At 43.9% G+C, this 17,558-nt stretch overlaps 1 protein-coding gene across 1 annotated transcript; it reads right to left on the bottom strand.

Moving 5' to 3' along the window:
* Positions 1 to 9,919: 9,919 nt before the first annotated feature.
* Positions 9,920 to 16,453, bottom strand: metrnla (meteorin like, glial cell differentiation regulator a). Its single transcript, XM_079233712.1, has 4 exons — positions 16,132 to 16,453; positions 13,971 to 14,359; positions 10,963 to 11,022; positions 9,920 to 10,850 (listed from the first exon to the last, which is right to left on the bottom strand). The coding sequence occupies exons 1-4, from the start codon at positions 16,230 to 16,232 to the stop codon at positions 10,537 to 10,539; spliced, it is 864 nt and encodes a 287-aa protein (XP_079089838.1). The 5' UTR covers positions 16,233 to 16,453; the 3' UTR covers positions 9,920 to 10,536.
* Between the last annotated feature and the right edge of the window lie 1,105 nt (positions 16,454 to 17,558).

Genomic DNA, 17,558 nt, shown 5'->3' with positions numbered 1-17,558 from the left:
AATGCATGAAACAAAATGTCTACAATTGTCAACACAATCAGAGAGAGAGAGAGAAAAAAAAAGGCATCTTTAGTCGCCTGCTTAGAGACAAGGAATCTGACTTCTGCTGCCCTCTAGTGGTGCTGAGTCTTACCTGCACCTCCTGTATCCCTATGAAACAGGATGTACACATGTTATTATATGTTGGAGAAGCTATGTTCCTGTGAGTTTAAGACAGCATTCTTTGAAAAGGGTTAGGACATGTAACCGCTCACCGTTATCTCGTTCATGTTCATGACGGTTTTCAGTTTTGTCACAATCTCAGGTGGGCAGGGAGAACCTGCCATGATGCCTTCAACACAGCAGCACATAAACAAGGATGACTTATTTTTTACTGAACATCCCATCCAGTTCACTACAACATATGTATCATTGGTTTACAATTTCGTGATGGAAAGACCTGCAGTCCCCTCAAACAAATAAACGATTGATTGATTGATCTAAATCATTGTTCCATCATAATGTCATTCCAAGTTATATAATATACAGTATGTGCCAGTGAAAAAGAACACGGTTGAAGAGAACAATAACAAACACATGTTGTCCATATGAATAATAATAATAATAAGGTATACTTAGCACTCTGGACTTGATTAGCTCACTCTATAACTGGTTATTATCCTTCCTCACAAACACACCTCAGGCATTTCGGATTGGCAGCCAAACCTGCTCCACTAGTGTTGAACCCTCAGGGCTGTGTGCTCCTCCTGCTCACGCTGTCCGCCTGACATGGTCATCACACATCTCCATCCTGGAGAAGAAAGCTCATAAACGGCTGTATTTCTTAAGGAAACTTAAGGAGGAAAAATGCCGGTGACAAGATTTTGTGACCTTTTACAGAGGAGCAATAGAAAGCATCCTGACTGGAAACATTACAAACTGGCATGAGATGTGCACGGCCTGGGAGGGGAGGGCTCTGCAGCGGGGGATTAAAACCACCCAGAGCATCATTGGTACCCATCTACTGATGAGATATTGGTGAGAAGAGGAGCCTGCTTACATGATCAAAAGGATATTAAAAGACAAGACTCACACCAGCCACAGGCTGTTCACCCTGCTGCTGGCTGTATAGTATCACCAAACTTCAGAACAGTTTATTTCCCCTCACTTTGAGACTCCCTCATTCAGTAACACTTGTATGACCATAGTAAGAGCATATTGAGTATTTTATTATTAGCAGATATCATATTAACTTTCTGTTTCCTCTCAGTTCAGCAGCCTGAAGGTTCCTGAGTCACTATTTTAGCTCCGTTGAGCTGATAGACTCCTACAGCTTGAAAAATGCAGTAATAATATTGTTTTACAACTGATTGTTAAAAAAAACATCTGGTTCTTACTTATATTTTTCCTATTTCTTAATTTTCCTGAATCTACTGGAAACACTTCTTCAAAATCATATTTTGTCCTGGTCCTGTGCAACCCAGCTGGAATAATTCAGGAAAAGTATTTCCTTCGACCCAGTTGTCTTTCTCAGAAACAAAGCTAGACAAAGAGAAACATCCTCACTGGCCATGGAAACCCATTGTTGAACTGGAAATGTTCTCTGACCATATTCATATAATGTATAACTGTTGAAGACCTGTACAGTATGTGTATACAAGTCTTGTTTCATCTAGTCAGAAGAAAAATAACCAACAAGTTGTTGATTTTTTTTTCTACTGTAAGAACTGTATGAGAGAAAAAAAAAGAAACAAATTAGGTGATTCCTGAAAGTAAATCTTTAACATATTCTGGCACTTTGTGATCAGTAAAATGAGTCAAAGGTTGTCAGTGCTTACAGGCCCATTGAAAACAAGCTCGTAGACCCCTCACAGGCAAACAACTGGTATCTTATTACTGAATTTCTTCCGAGGCGTCATGAGCTGAACTTGATCTGTTGGACCATGTTTTCTTTATAAATTTGTATGAAATATCCCCCAACACTTGAAAATAAACCCTTGTGAATACACTGATGAGTTTTTAAGTACACACTCGGCCAAATCACTCTGAGCAGAAAGCAGAGTAAAGTTTCCTTCCCCTGTGGGGTCACTGTTGTCTTTAGGACAGCGACTCGTTTTCTGCACCAGCAGGGCAGCAGGTAGGCCCGGTCTTATTGTGGTGATCCCATCCCCTGATCCAGTAGACAGATTCAAGCCATCCATCGGTGTGCGGGCGGCATGTCTGCAGTACAAATGATAATTTCAGCCATTTTATTATGCCACGTCAGACTTATTCAGGCTTTGTTATGACTGGAGCATAAATCTGCAATTCACCACGGCTGGAAATATGAGCGTTCCCTATTTTCTGTGCTCTCACTCCACTGTTATTATGGGTTTGGTTTGTGGGTTAATACTGTACATAACTCAGCCTATTGGTGCATACATGATGGTGATAAGTGGAGGGATGTACTCTGGATTCCACATTGCCATTGTCTCAGGATTCATCATAAACAGTTGCAAGAGATTCTTCCTGCAGGGGGCACCATCTGTCTTATTAAGAGAGAGAGAGAGAGAGAGAGAAGAGAGAGAGAGAGAGAGAGAGAGAGAGAGAGAGAGAGAGAGAGAGAGAGAGAGAGAGAGAGAGCTGTGTGTAGAAAAACATAAAGAAAATGTAAAAAATAAAGACATTGAACAGTATTATAAGTAAAGGGGGATTTTGTATGTGTTACATTTGTTCTTTTAAGAACATTGGTCAGATTTTGTGTGCACATATCTGACATCATATTGTGAAAGAACATGTCAAACTCGCTGGGATTGTAGCAGCAGGAGTGGAGGCGTATTTCATATTTAAGACTTCTTACGGCTGCCTCGCATTTTTTTAGATCCAGAATAAAACTTTCAGCACCTTGTGAGGCTCCTGTGTACTCATGGCTGCTCTCGATCTCTCTGATTTCCCCACTCAGACATGCTATGCATTCCACAGCAGAGCGGTGATAATCCCCCTAAAATCTACACATTATGTCATGCCAGTGAGCGCTTGACTCTTCAGCCTGCAACTGGGTAAACGTCAATCGACTGTGTTGCAACAGCTCCACAAGAGTTTCTCAAGAAATCTCTGCAAGTGGAGCAAAGAACTGAAACCGTCTGCGAGTCAAAGGGGATGAAATAAATATTCTTTATGTTTAAGTGATTTCCCATGTTTGTGGTCTCATTCATCAAAAATTGACTGTTTTTATTCTTTATTTTTTTCTGTCCTGTCGTTGCTAAGTGTTCATTCTCACAAGCTCAACAGCAAAATTGGAATTCCAATTATTTATTTTTTAGCACTTTGCAGTTGTGGATTACATCCTCAATGCCAGTCAATCAGGTTGACCTTTCACCTTTTGGAAGTCCGGCAGGTCCCGAGCAACATAATAGGGTCTTGAACTCTGATTAAGGGTCACTGACTGTCACCTGTGCCAAGCTACTATGTGAAGCAGCTACATGAATGTGCACACGAGTGTGTGTGTGTGTGTTTGTATATGTGTGTGCGTGTGTGTGTTTGTATATGTGTGTGTGTGTGTGTGTGTGTGTGTGTGTGTTTGTGTGTGTGTGTGTGTGTGTGTGTGTGACCCCCTACGGCTCTACTTTCCCTTTGCTCAGGCATTCTTTTCCCAGCTGACCGTTCAGCTGTTGCCAACACTTGTCCACTTGATTACTGTTGCTGTAACTCAAAACTCAGCATACTGGTTTACGCAGTAATGATTTTAATGCAACCCCTGTGGGACAGATAACCCAGTAATTGAACATACAGCACATCATACTTCAGGGATTGTGCAGAGACAACGTTTTTTTTTGTTAATTTGATCAAGCAAGAGTAAAAATTCTGTTAATCCAAGTTTGACATCTTGGGATGTGTGCTGAGCTATATGTGAGATGGTGTGCGACAGGCCCTAAATTCCTCTGATGTTATCCTGAATTAGGCAGCGCTTCTGTTGGGCTAGGTTCAACATGTGCTTATAATGTTGAAGAAGCACACTCGAAATACTGAACAGCTTTTTTGGATTTTTTTTGCTTGGCAATCACCCTAAAAATTAACAAAGTTCTGTTATTATAAGATTTTAAGAATTTACACCAATCTCTGGCAATACAGTATGTAGTTGTTTTATATTTGCACTGCATACAAAAACATTCAACTGTCTACCACTATCACATTCCTTTAGTGGTGCTTGCATTTTTGTTGGAGTTTGAATAAATGTACCTTTGAGTGATTGTGGGTCAATTTTGGACATAAAGGAAGATTTATCCTGTATGCCTTCCGTGTCTTACTTGTACCTGCCTAATTGAAAGTAATAGAGCAACATTTGTAAATTCTAAATATTAGATTTGGACCACGATGGTGCTGTGTCGTGGCTTTAATTTATGTTTATGCGTGAAAAACATCCAGAATAAAAAACAGAAATAAAAAATAAAATAAAAAATAAGTACGATGCATTTATTCCATCGTTTGCCCAGTCCTCCTCCCTCAAGAATCAATCAGTCATCCTCTGTCCCAAAACAAACAGCTCACATCCGCTGCTGTGTTCAAATCTAAGTGTTCTCTTCCTACCTATCCATCACGCAGCTATTATGCTCCTCATTTAAACATCCATCAAACGTCACATGTTCCATTACACAATCCATCACGCTCTGCACTTGTCCCGCCATTGGCTGATGATCTTCGTCCGCCCCGAATGCCCAAAGATGTATATTTCCTTCAGAGGTTAAAGGGCACGTCCCCGTCTCCTCCAGATTCTAATGGCTGAATTTAGACAGGAACCATTTCTTTTCTCACCCAAAGGCCACAACCCAGGCCAGAGGTCAGCGGGGGTTGGCCTGGTTGCCAAGGAGGAGTCCACTGGTGGGGCAAAGCTACTGGTGCTCATTGGACTGTGCAAACAGCAGATCTTCTAAGTCTGACAGGCCTGAGAGCAGAGGAGCCCGGGCACATTGCATTATCACAATCAGACAAGAAGTAAGGGTTAATGAGTGAAAGGTTGTATAGAGCGCACAACAACACGCTCATTCAAAGCTAAGATTAAGTCAAGAGAACTCCAGTGACAGGACAAGCTTTTGTTATTGTGATCAGGGAAATTTCCTGTAATGGTCCTTCCACAATCCATTGTATCACTTAAAGCTGTTAATGCTAGAAAGTAACTTTATAGAACGTGTTGCCTTCATATTGGAAGGCAAAAGTGTTCGTAGCTGCTGCAAGCAACCGCACTACAAGGTGTGAAGAGCTGGCCATCAGATTACTGATTCGTCAGTTTAAGGAAGTAATAGAACAAACAATGTCGTAAAAGTCTGGGGGGGGGAGGGGAAATCTGAAGCTATTCAACAGTCTGACAGGCAGTTTGATTGGTGTCTTTACTATGGTGATAGTGAAATAAACTAGAAACAACAAGGGAACAAAATTGTGGGAACATAACATACAAAACTTGATCCTTGAAAAAAACACATGACTTCATAGTTCAAGGTTCAGTACCAACGTCCAAATTGGGTTTTGTAAAATGAGAAATCTGTTCCATTGCGACGCTGACATCTCATCTCTTTGCAACAGACCGCTAATAACCATGACATGGTGACATCATGAGAAAGTTGTCCCCCCCCCCCCCCCCCCGTTGACAAGGCCGACTGTTGCCATGGGCTCCTGGAAATGGCACTGCAGATCCCAGTAAATGAACGCTGCTGGGGGCGGGGACGCGAAGGCAAGTAAATAAAAGTGCCATTTGCAGTGTGTTTGCTTGATGTCCTCGGAGCCAAATTCTGCTCTGTTATTAGGCCGCCGTGCATCGGAGGGCTCCCAGTGGCTGTGCAGCGGGACCCCCCACTCTGGAACACGTTGCCGTGTTTGCTGAGCGAACAGGGCACCCCCGACGCGGCCTCTGGGAGCCATGTGAGCTGACAGCGGCCGCGCACATTCACTCATTTAGAAAAGAGGACGATGAGGGACAAAAGGGAGAAGGAGACAGTCTTGTAGGAGCAGACTGCAGCAGCAAACCACCATTCACAAACAGAAATAATTAGTCATAATACAGACATCAGCCAAGAAAGAGGAATTTACATGATAAAGCTTTGCAGTCTGGTGCTTTCTATCACATGCATGAGTTTCTTTAACAGACTATTGTTACTGTATGGATCCCATGAGTCTCTGCCAAAATTAAGCAACCCAGTAAAGACAGTGCCTGGTCTAATTCATGCACACTACCCATTTATTCAGTCAGAGCACACAATTCCCAGATCCTCTTTGATACCTGATATTTAGACATGCAGGCCCCTGCTGTGACCCCGCAATCACTTTTTGCTAGAGACACCCAACACCAGTGTCCGTAATCCTGCTTTAGCGCTTCGGTGGAAGAGGCGGGGCGAAGGAGGCGGCTGGAGGCTTTTCATGACTGGGAAACTCATGACCCACTGGGGATTAATGAGCATTCTGTGAGGGGCCGTATTGGCTTGCTGACCCTCGCTTTCTGCTATGTTCCCCTCTATCTGCCTTGAATTGGAAATGGCATGTATGGAAGTGTACTTTTGTATTTATTGTTATCAAAAGATCAATCTTATTTAAATAAGTTCAGCTAATCAAATACACCAGTCCACCACTTTGGTCCAGACTAAAATATCTCAGACTTTTGCATGGATTTGCTTTTAATATGGTAACCAAGTGGAATTACAATATGTTACAGATAGTCAACAACATCATAGGGGATAAATGTCAGGTCAAAAGAAATGTTGCCCAACACTTTGGTTGATTATCAGAAAGGCCTCCCTGCAAAACTGTTGTTCCCTTCTTCAACCCCAGCTGGACTCTGTGTTTGTGCTAATTATCAAATATGTGCAGGCTAACAGGCTAAATTGAGATATGAACATGGTAAATATTACCCGCAAATCAGCTGCATGGTAGCATTGTCCTGTGAGCATGCTAGCATCATAATGTTAGCATTTAGCTTAAGTTAAGTTAGCATGGTTGTGCCTAAACCTACACAGAGCTGCTAATTTGCTGTAGACTATTGCTATTGTTTTTCTTAATATAAGTAGAGTGTACCTTCCCAAGGTCTTGTGTTCCCCAGATTAATATGACACATTATCAAGACCTTTCTAAGGGTTTTATGTTCTCAACAATGTATGTTTCTCCCTGTCAAATCTTTATATCACCTACCGACGGCTGCTGTTTTATTGCTTGAAACCTTTCTTTAGGTATTGATGCGTCCACTGTGGAATGGATTTTTACCATTCAAACTGCAATGGAAACATTCATCTCCCTTCCTTTGTTTGCAATTTGAACTGTGTGGACAGTCCTTGCTCGTCTCTGATGAATGCTAGTTTATATCAAGAACAGGACCCTGGGAACATAGAACCCTGGGAACATAGGGTGACCCCCATAAAAGTCCCTGTCTTTCTCTCTGTGTCTAACTGGACTTATTTAACCAGGGACATCTAAATAAATCAGATCGTACAATTTTAGTGTCCTTTCTGGTCTTAACATCAGATGAACTAACACAAGGCTGATTTATACAGTTGAGGGAACCGTGCAATCCTAAATCGAAGAGATTTGTTAAAACAAATAACATCTTAAGAAAAGCAATAATATTGCACGTGATTATTGTGAAGTCTGATTTTAAAATGAAATGTGAGCATGTGAGGGCTGCTTCACAGAAGTGTCAGGGCAGAGTTGTGTCAGATCGGAGGTGTTAGGACTGCAGCTGCAGAGTCAGATGTGGCTCAGTGTGGGTGGCGGCTATCTCGCTGCAGGGGCGGTGTGTTTATGTGTGCTGGGGTTAGGGCCACGCGCACAGTGCAGGCATACACACCAACACACACACACACACACACAAAAAACACACAGAGACTCTATTGATTAGAGCTAATCAAGGCAGCGTCACTGAGGGAAGCTGTGCACGCGTGTGTGAAGTCAACACATTCCCCACATTCCAGCACTTCCCAAAGAGGCATAAAATATGAGCCACTACAGTGAGCTCGCAGGCCTCTTCTCACTGCTGGGGACCGCCTGCCGTTCTACTTGACTGCTCTTCTTTCTGCGAATTCACTGTGCACTTTGCAATTGGCTGTAGTTTTCAACAGGACCTTTTTTTCTCCTTGCTCTTTTTTTAATTCCACCCACGCAGTGACTTGTGGCTGAATCACACTAACGGCACAAAGACTCCTCATATCCATGTCTGGTTTAGACTGGTCCTTCTTAAATATTACAATGAAAACTGACCTCGCCCATGAAGTCTCTACCAATTGCGTCTGCATTTACAACAGATTAGTCAGATTAAATGAACAAGCTACACCCAGTGACACTATAACCAAATCCTGAAGATCTTTTAGAACTTTCTCTAAAATGTTTTTTTATTTTAATAGTATTCATTATTTATATATTAGTTTCCCGAGGCTCAATTGCGTATCAAGTAAGAATCCCAGAAAGAGAGTGCAGTATTAGTGCCAATAGCTACACATCAGAAAACAGTTTTCTAAGGACATTTCATCTTTCTTTTTTTGCGATTGATTATTAGAATATTATTGATAGGCTGATCAATTCACCAACTAATTGAACAATAAAGCAGATATTGATTATGTTGCAGTGAAAACACCTGAAGATTTTGTGACAGTTACCAGAGAGGAAGGACTGACAGCACAGGACCAGCAAAGAACACACCAGCCAAGTTATGCCTACCGACCCTCTTCTCCTTCTTCCTCCTCCACCTCCTCCTCCTCCTCCTCCTGGTCTTAAAGCCAGAGCAGGAAGGTTCACAGTAAGGCATCGTCACCATAGAAACTCTGTTTGCATTTCCCAGTGAGCAATTCAGGGGCCACTGGCTTTCAGCTGGAATTCAGACATTCAATTCAAGTCATAGTGTTGTCTGGAAAAGTAATTGTCTATGTGGGGCAACTTATTGAAAGACATTCTAGGTGCATTTCCGTTTTAAGAGAAAAGGAGGACAAAAAAGAGCCTCGGCCATGGACTTCTCAACACGCCCGGCTCGCAGGTTGCATCTTGGTGTCACAGCACCGCTAAGCGCTCCAATAACCACCCCGGCTCGTGATTTGTTCCTCATGTCTGAGGTGATGAAAATGAAAAGCCTTAATTTAAAACAGGGAGCCTGAGCAGTGCTACACATGCCAATCAAAATTTGGAGTGTGGTTGGAGAGTGCTGCTTTCTGCTGCGTGCCCAGTCACAGGGCTGTATGCAGGTCTGTCTTCAGGCCTCTCTCTCATACCGGGCCGCTGCATTGGAACAAAGGGGCCTTTCACATTGACCTTGACACACGGCCACCCCCATCACCACAGGAACCAACGCAGAGGAATCCACTCCAACTCTCTGATATCAATCTCTGGAACCCTGCAGACAGTTCCAGCTCAAGGCTGAGGTGGATCTCGGCGAGGAGGCTAATGCACATCATATGAGTGGAGCTTTATTCTAACGGAGACTCTAGGGGGAAAAGAATTACCGTTAGCACCACTGAGAATATATTCTGATCTCAAATTACCCACCATGTCCATCTAGCCAAATGTAAAATACTAAGTGTTGGTTTACAGCGTTCAAAATAAATATGATTAGGGCTACAAATATGTCAGTGTAGGTAATCTGCCAATTATACTTCTAATTACTTGATTGTTTGAACTGACAAGTCAAAAATAGTAACAAGCACCAATCCCAAACCTTCAAATGTAGTTACAGCATGTCCAGCCAACAGTCCAAAACCCACATATATTGAGGTTTTACTATGATACAAAAACAGAGAAAAGTATATATATATATATATATATATATATATATATATATATATATATATATATATATATATATATATATATATATATATATATATATTTTAATAAACTAAATAGATGCCTATTCGTTTTCTATTATTCTTGTAAAATTGACCCAATGTGGATTTAGTTAATGTATTTTACATGTAACCACCACAGACATGAACACTCATCAAGGGAATAAAAGATTTTATTCTCAACGGCAAAAGAGTTTTTGCTTTTTTTTTTGGTTTGTTTTTCTACAATTGTACAGCCTGGAAAAAAAACAGGAATTCAGGCATTCAAATTGCAAATCATTTTTTAAACAAAATAAAAATAACAGGCTTTCACTTTATACATTTCTTTCATAAGTAATAACTTCAAAACTGTACATCAAGCTTCTTTTTTTACAAAGCACGCAAAACTTCAAAATATACAATGTTCATTCACATTTTATACAAATAAAAACCAAATGGGGGTTTGCTACATTTAAAAACTGGGAGATCCTCGTCTGCGAGAAAAGCAGTCCGAACACATTCCACGTTGCATCACGTTCGACTTTGAGAGCCGAGTCCGTTCAGCATGCTGCTTTGCAACATTCAGGAGCTCCAGTCTTTGTCTCCAAAGAGTCACGAGATAGCAGAAGAGGAGAGAGAGAGACAGAGAGAGAGAGAGAGAGAGAGAGAGAGAGAGAGAGAATCTGGGCCAGTCTGTCAGACTCGTTCTCTCCTTAGCTTGAACTCTAGGTTCAGCTCTCCCCCCCACTCGGTGAGGACTTGTCCTTTTTCAAAGCGAGGACAGGTAACACACTCAGTCTGTGTCCATGTGACAGGGGTTGGTGCCCTGCTGCTCCGCCTCGCCATACAACCGCAGGAAGTCTTTGTAGCGCGGGGCGCAACCCATCCAGGCCTCCCCAAACCTCACGGTCCCGGTGAAGAGGAACTCCCCCTCCCCGGGCCTCACCCCACACTGCAGGAGCATCTTGATGCGGCCGGTCCACCTCCGTACCCTCACACCCCCGGACATAAAGACCTGGGTTTTCTGTCTGTAGAGGCGACGGAGCTCCACGGTGACAGACGAGTGCTCCTGCTCCAACTCCACCGTCTTAATGCTGCCCCGAGCCACTGAAAACACCAAGCAGAAAGACAAGGTTTAGAGTGATGTTTTTATTGTGACAGTGACATTTATGCACACCATACAGCAGCAGGACGCCTATAATAACGGTTTTTGACTTACCAAAGTCATTGGTGCAGACGGCTAGAAGCATCTCAGTGTCGCTGCAGGGCTGGCAGGGTGCTGAATGAAAACAGAGAGGGGAGGAGGATGAGTTTGGTAGAGCACCACAAACAGGAACACTGTGTCTTTGGCACTGCCAGTCTCGCTGCATGATAAAAATCTTCATCGGGTCCGCAGCGCTCCAGTTAAGTACCACTTAGACGAACAGAAAATTGTGGGCACACACACACACACACACACACACAAATTTCCTTTCCCCACAAATGGTTATTTATATAAAAAGATGGCAGAAAAGGATCCAGCTGTCATGAGCTTCTTGATTTAAGAGGCATGCTGCTGCAGGAAAAAAATTAATCAACAAAATGTGCCGTGTTTAATACTCATGGGGGCTGTTCGGTCAGCTTCCCCGCCACAACAGCCCATGACAAACAAGGACCAGATGAAAAGGGTGAGGAGAGCACAGACACGAAAGAAAGCTTCATCTCTGACCTGAGCAATGTTAGCACTCCAGCAGGCCTGCTGGGACTGAAACAGTGAGCAGTGTCTCAACAATAACATCCAAGCAGAGTTTTTAACAGCCTTAAAAAGTCCCACCTCCCACTTTAACATATCTTGTTTTTAACAATAAAAGGAAAGCCAAGAGAGGACATGCTCTCATAACTGAAGGGCAAATAATTGGGTCTAAAAAAAGTGAAATAGGCCGTACTTTAAAAGCCTGCCCCGGGCTGCATTTGACCTTTTACTGGAGGCTGTAGAGCCGCAACACGGACTGCCCGCCTCCAGAGTGTTTTATTGCAGGAGAAAGGGCCCTAAATGAGAGCAGTCAAGTCAATGATTAGTTGACTCAGCTGGTCCTGTGGCTGGCCTTGCTAGAACGCCTGTATTAGCCCGAGATCTGCTGTGGTTTTCCTTTGCGGCAGATTGGCACACAGGGCCAGGTGGGGAGGAGGAGTGGGGGCCGAGGAAAGAGCGTCGAGTCAGCAATGAGCTGAGGGTTGGGCAGCAATGGGGTGTCCATCAATTAAATTGGAGAAAGAATTATCAAAAACTGTTCCCTCGGGTGGATTTGGTGCAATGGAGACCACCCTAGATACATAGTCTCTTGAATCCTGAAAAATGTATGTAGTTTATAAATGATGCATTCTGGTAAAAAAAAATAAAATACGAAGACCATTACCCTTAAATTAAGTCGCTAACCTAATCATCTTTAGCAGCTGGAGCATATTTTTAAATAGCTTGTCTGAAGCTGAGAGTTTGGGGGTGAGGGGTGAACACGTCTCAGGTCAGCTTGAGAAGCAACGCGAGGCGTTGCTGCATCACCGGAGAGATCAGAGGTCAAGCAGCCACAAGCTCGGACAGCTTAAGAACAGCTGGAGAGCCGGGAGACTTCAGAGCAGCCGACCTCGCCCCGAGCCCGCGCAGAGTGCAAAGGCCCTTTGAAGTGAGCCTGTGTGCTGCTATAGCATTAGGCAGAGCAGCCTAGAGCCGAGGTCTAAACCCAGGCATGTTTTTTCTTCCCTCCAAAGCGGAGCCGAGCAGGGCTCACGTTTCAGACATGAAACAGAACCACAGGAATGGACTGAGAGCAGAGTCAGCATCTCTCCGGTCCATGCACATGCAGCAGCGCTCTGATCAGAACCACTTCACAGGAGCAGAGAGGGATGAGGGATGGGACGAGTGGTAAAGGGGGGTGGAGGGGTACCATCCAGTGTCCCTGCAACATCTGGGCCATGATGCATTCCACTGTCATGGAGGACAACTCGCTACCACTCAGCACAGACAAAAAACTACTTCAAACAGCCAGGAAGAGGAGCGGGAAGATATATGAAGGGGGGAGGAATGAAAAGGAAAACACTAGAATGATAAATAGACAAGAAAGAAATGAAGGAGGGAGGAAATAGTGGGACTGAGAGGAAGAAAACAAATCATTCAGGTGAGCTGAAAGGGAGGCAGAGGGAGTGACAGCAAAAAAGAAAGGGGGGCGGGGGAATAAGACTATATCCTCCAAGAAGGTCCTCCCAACATCTGGTTGGAGACACATTCCAGCTTGATGGTGAGCAACTCAATCCCAGCACAGCAGGTCACAGAGAAGAGGAAAGATGGAAGAGACAGAAAAAGAAAAAAGAAGATGAGAAGAGGCGAAGCAGCAATCAATCCACCAGTCCAGGCTTCAGATGACACGAGACCGCTGTCTTTGTGAATCATCCCAGTGCTATCTCAGGCCACATCACACAACCAGATTATACTGCAGAGGGGAGCAGAGCACACTAATGTGGCCAAAACAACTCCACGCTCACTGCGCTCTACGTTTAACCCTCTCTCCCTCGCTCCGCTGTGCCAGAGAATGACGCAGGATGTGGATATGTGAACCCAGAGAGCCCTAAAAACAGATGTTGGCCTGATACTGGTCATATTTTGCTTTAGGTGGAAGAAAAACACGGGTGCTCGCACTGTTGCGCAGCTTGAAACTGTGCAGGTTTCGCAGGTACTCAGCGTGAAAATAGATGGTTATTTTTCCAATGGAGGCCCCCTGTTTGGCTGTGCCTCTCCACACCCACACCCACACAGACACAAAAAACAATTACAGCTAAATCAAATCAAGCGTGGATGGTTGGGAAACCAGCTGAAATGTGAACGTTTAATCCTAAATAAGTTCCATAAAGACTTTATGACGTCTTGATAAGCAAGTTATATACCCCCCCCAAAACCAAAATGTACAGACATGCTAGCAGAGAAATGGACTTTGGCTTCAGTATTAGCAGTCTACTGGAGCAAAAGTTGAGTTTCCTACTATTAGGGTCCAACTGAATAAAAGTTTCCACCAGTAGATGGCTGCATTTAGTGCACAGTACAAACCACAGAGACAAAGCACAAAGGAAGCCAGACCTTGAGGGAATTAATCAAAAACAAGTCTGCAGCCCTTTATAATGATTAGATGAAACACAAATATGTACAGGTTTACCACCAATATCGAGCTGTAAAAGCAACATAATGGAGATGTATCTCACCTCCCACTGAGTGTGCCTGCGGCCCCAGCCTGTCGCTGACCAGCTCGTACTGGAACGCCGTGATCCGGCGGCTGATGTCCATGTGCGGGACGGCCTCGATGAAGAGAGCACCCTCCTGGATGCTGAAGCACTGCACCTTGCCCTGCGCTTGGTCCTGATCCTGCAGCAGCAACCGCAGCTTGCCATTACGGTCCAGGTAGACATTGGTGCCGCTGGATTCTGCAGAGGGTTTGATGCAGACGGAGAGGAGAGCGGCGGCGGGGGAGGCCGTGTTGGGTCGGAGGTTGACGATGATGGCCCCCGTGGGGTAGAGCCACTCGAGAGAGCCTTGAGAACAACGCAAGTACACCTGCTCCACATCCCTGGCGTGGCCTTCGTGAGTCAGACCACTGGAAGGAAAAAAGAAAAAGATGTCAGCAGACATCGACGACTCAAATCTGTCAAGATTTTTGGAAAAAGAGCACAATCACGGAAACCCCAAGAATGTGAAAAGTTTCTTTGTGGAGTTTATCAAACTCGACATCTTTAATTCAGCGAAAAGGGAGTAATCAGAAAATCATTTTCCACATTATTGTCAGCCTGAGTTATCCGACCAAGGTGAAGACCTCTGCTGGCAAACTGTAAGGACATTAGACCACATTCCTCCTGAAGCATTATGGCCGTCTGCGCGCAAGACTGGCTGCGTGACCAGTCACGAGCCGGAGCAGCCGCCGTGACCTCAGCTCCAACATACACACACACACACACACACACACACACACACACACACTCACACACACTCACACACACTCACACACACTCACACACACACACTCTCTCTCTCTCACTCTCTCTCTCTCTCCCTCTCCACCCTCCATACCACATTGTTCTTCCCAGAGCTTTGGCAAAATGCACCACTGGCAGGCTGCCTTTGGGAAGAGCTTGGAAGCAGAAATGGATGAATGGAGGGACACAGGGGCTTCTGGGCAGACAACGGCAGCAACAGTAGCCGGGCCTGCTGCATGCAAGTGCAAATGCAGGTCACGCACCTAGCCCTCCCCTTGCTTTCAAGCCACCAAAGAGACTGGAAGAGACTTGTCCGGGCAGCACTCTGGACTCTGGCGCCAGCGTGACCAAATGACTCCCTCCAGAACTTAATGCCTGGTCAGGGTTTGAAAACTCCAGTCAGTCAGTCAATTCTGTGGCAAACCCAGGCAGGAAGCCATCAGCAGTCCACACAGCATGCGCATGCCAAGCTAGTGGTTTGACTCTGAGGGAGAAACGCCCAGTTTCCTCAAAATGAGATGCTGAAATTCTAATTTGCCCTAGATCTTAAAGTAACCCACGGCACATGCAGAGCATCTGCAGCTGAAGCTCCATAACCAGGCTCTCCTCAGCACGCCTCTAATGAAGTACTTTCTAACTTCATCACTTCTGCATGCAATTAAAGAAGATTAGTCAAGAGTTTCCCTAATGGACAACAGATTACATGGTAAGGGGCTCAAAGTGCTGCATCTCGCCTGCCCCTCCTGACTGGAGGATGAAAAACACAACCACACTATTTGAGGCGCAGCCGCCCAAGTGCAAAACAGATTTCAGCAGATGTTTGATGGGAGGTTCAATTTTCCAGCATTTGCTGCCTGAGGTTTTGGAAATCGGTTTTAAAAAAATAAAAAATACTTAAAAGCTCGTGGGAGATCTGTGCATGTAATCCAGTGACTATTTCAGTATAGTTTGTGGGGGATGTGAACCATTAGACAAAAAGTATGAACTCCAACATCAGTCATATTTCAATGTTTAATTCAGCACCATTTTGTATACTGCAGAGTTCATAATAGAGAGCAACTTTTCTTGCACCGTCATATCTTGTTCTGATTAAATACCGATGCCAGTCATTCATAAATTCACCACCACCCAGACCCAGTCTGTAAAACAACCATACGACTTTTCATTTACTATCATATTATTAATGTACTAATATAACATTGAGGACGCATGTGGTCTATAACACGTTTATATTTGGTACTAATCTGCGGTTCATTCCAGGTTCACTCCGCTGCCTGATCTCGCATCATCGCGGTCTGAGTTTCGGTCACAGTCCTTTCAGCGGCAGCTCACTTTACTTCCAGACTTTAAGTAAAATAACTTGTGCGCAACATGTTACAGGACAGTGAATCCTCACCTGCCCTTCCAGCTGCACTGGTCGCTTGAATACTGGCAGAAAGAAATCCGACAGAGAAGGAGAAGAGGCAGCAGCAGGGAGGCCAGCATCGGGGCGAGCATGTTTATCTCGCAGCTCACTTCGCTTCTCCTCGAGCGAAACTATGCAGAAGTCCACCGCCGTACTTCCAGCGACATGGCGTGTCCATGTGTCCCCGGTCCGGTCGGCGCTGGTCCCCGGGGGATGTGCCTTAAGGCTCGGGGGCTTGTGGTGGGTAACGGCGCTGGTTCAGACTCGGTCCAAGGCGTCTGGTGCTGACAGTAAAAGTGTGGAGCGAACTCAACTTTCGACTCGAGCCCTGATTGCTCTCTACGTCACACCCCGTCCACAGTAGTTTATCGCGGATGCTGCCTTCGGGGGCTAAGATGAGACTCGGATCTTCGAGCTTCACAGTATATCACGCGACGCTTTTGCATGAAGTGGATTTAGCGTCTTAATAAATAGGTGAATGTTGTTTCATTTTACAAACACCACTGAATTAATTCATGAAACATACATGTTTGACAAACATTATAGTTACAGATTAAATATAAAATGTGACAAAAGATTATTAATCTAATTATCAACAGAGTTTAAGATTAAAGATGTGGCCTGTTTGATTATTTTTGGTTTGCAATCATCACATTATTTACATACTTTATCAACTGCGTCAACTGTTTACTTGAGATACTTTTCCTTCTTTGTGATTCCAGAAGAATAGCTTTTTTGTTGTGAATATTGCTAGCCTTTAATTATTTTGTGAATACGAAAAATATATAAATGAAAAAATAGTACTCATTATATATTTACTTCTTTATTGAGATGTTTCCAGATAATTTATCTGATAACAAGTGGTAAAAATTCCGACAGCACTTGAAGTCATCATAAAAGTCAAGTATTTTGTTTGCAGAGGACAACAGAAGAACAACAGCAATGCATGTTCGCCTTTTTATATTTAGACGAAACTAAATTGTGCAGTTTTTCATTTGAAGTAGGGAAATCAGCATTATTCCTAAATTGAGAATGGCTCCATGAAGTTGACCCTGTACTTAACTAAATCAGGGATTTGGCAGAACAGTCCTCCAATCACGTCTGTCCTGAAGTTAGTGAAGTCAGGCTAAATGGTGGGACATGACAAGGAAGAAAAGTGAGAGCATCTGTTAGAAAATGCCTTCAACAGAGAGGTGACTGAATAAAACTTGCCTAAGCCAGTTTATTATTGGCACATGGATTGCATTTTGTTACTATCATGATTACAGCTGGCTTCCTGTAAATTAAGGAACTGATTAAAGCTTCCATGAACTGTCACCAGTGTAAAGTCATATTATATTTAGCTGCAGAGTTACTGAGAACTGGATTATTGCTCAGTTTGGCTGCAATGTAAGCTTTCAGCAACTGTACAGTATGTT

Source organism: Taurulus bubalis (assembly GCF_910589615.1).
Source record: "Taurulus bubalis genome assembly, chromosome: 17".
Classification (NCBI taxonomy): Eukaryota; Metazoa; Chordata; class Actinopteri; order Perciformes; family Cottidae; genus Taurulus; species Taurulus bubalis.
This window is presented reverse-complemented; position numbering and strand designations above follow the sequence as displayed.

Bases quoted from the DNA above. Each gene is read 5' to 3' on its own strand.
- metrnla (XM_079233712.1), bottom strand. From the start codon at position 16,232: ATGCTCGCCCCGATGCTGGCCTCCCTGCTGCTGCCTCTTCTCCTTCTC. The intron at 14,360-16,131 runs GTGAGGATTCAC...TTTTCCTTCCAG, and splicing joins CAGTGCAGCTGGAAGGGCAG to TGGTCTGACTCACGAAGGCC. The intron at 10,851-10,962 runs GTAAGTCAAAAA...TGGTGTTTTCAG, and splicing joins CGTCTGCACCAATGACTTTG to TGGCTCGGGGCAGCATTAAG.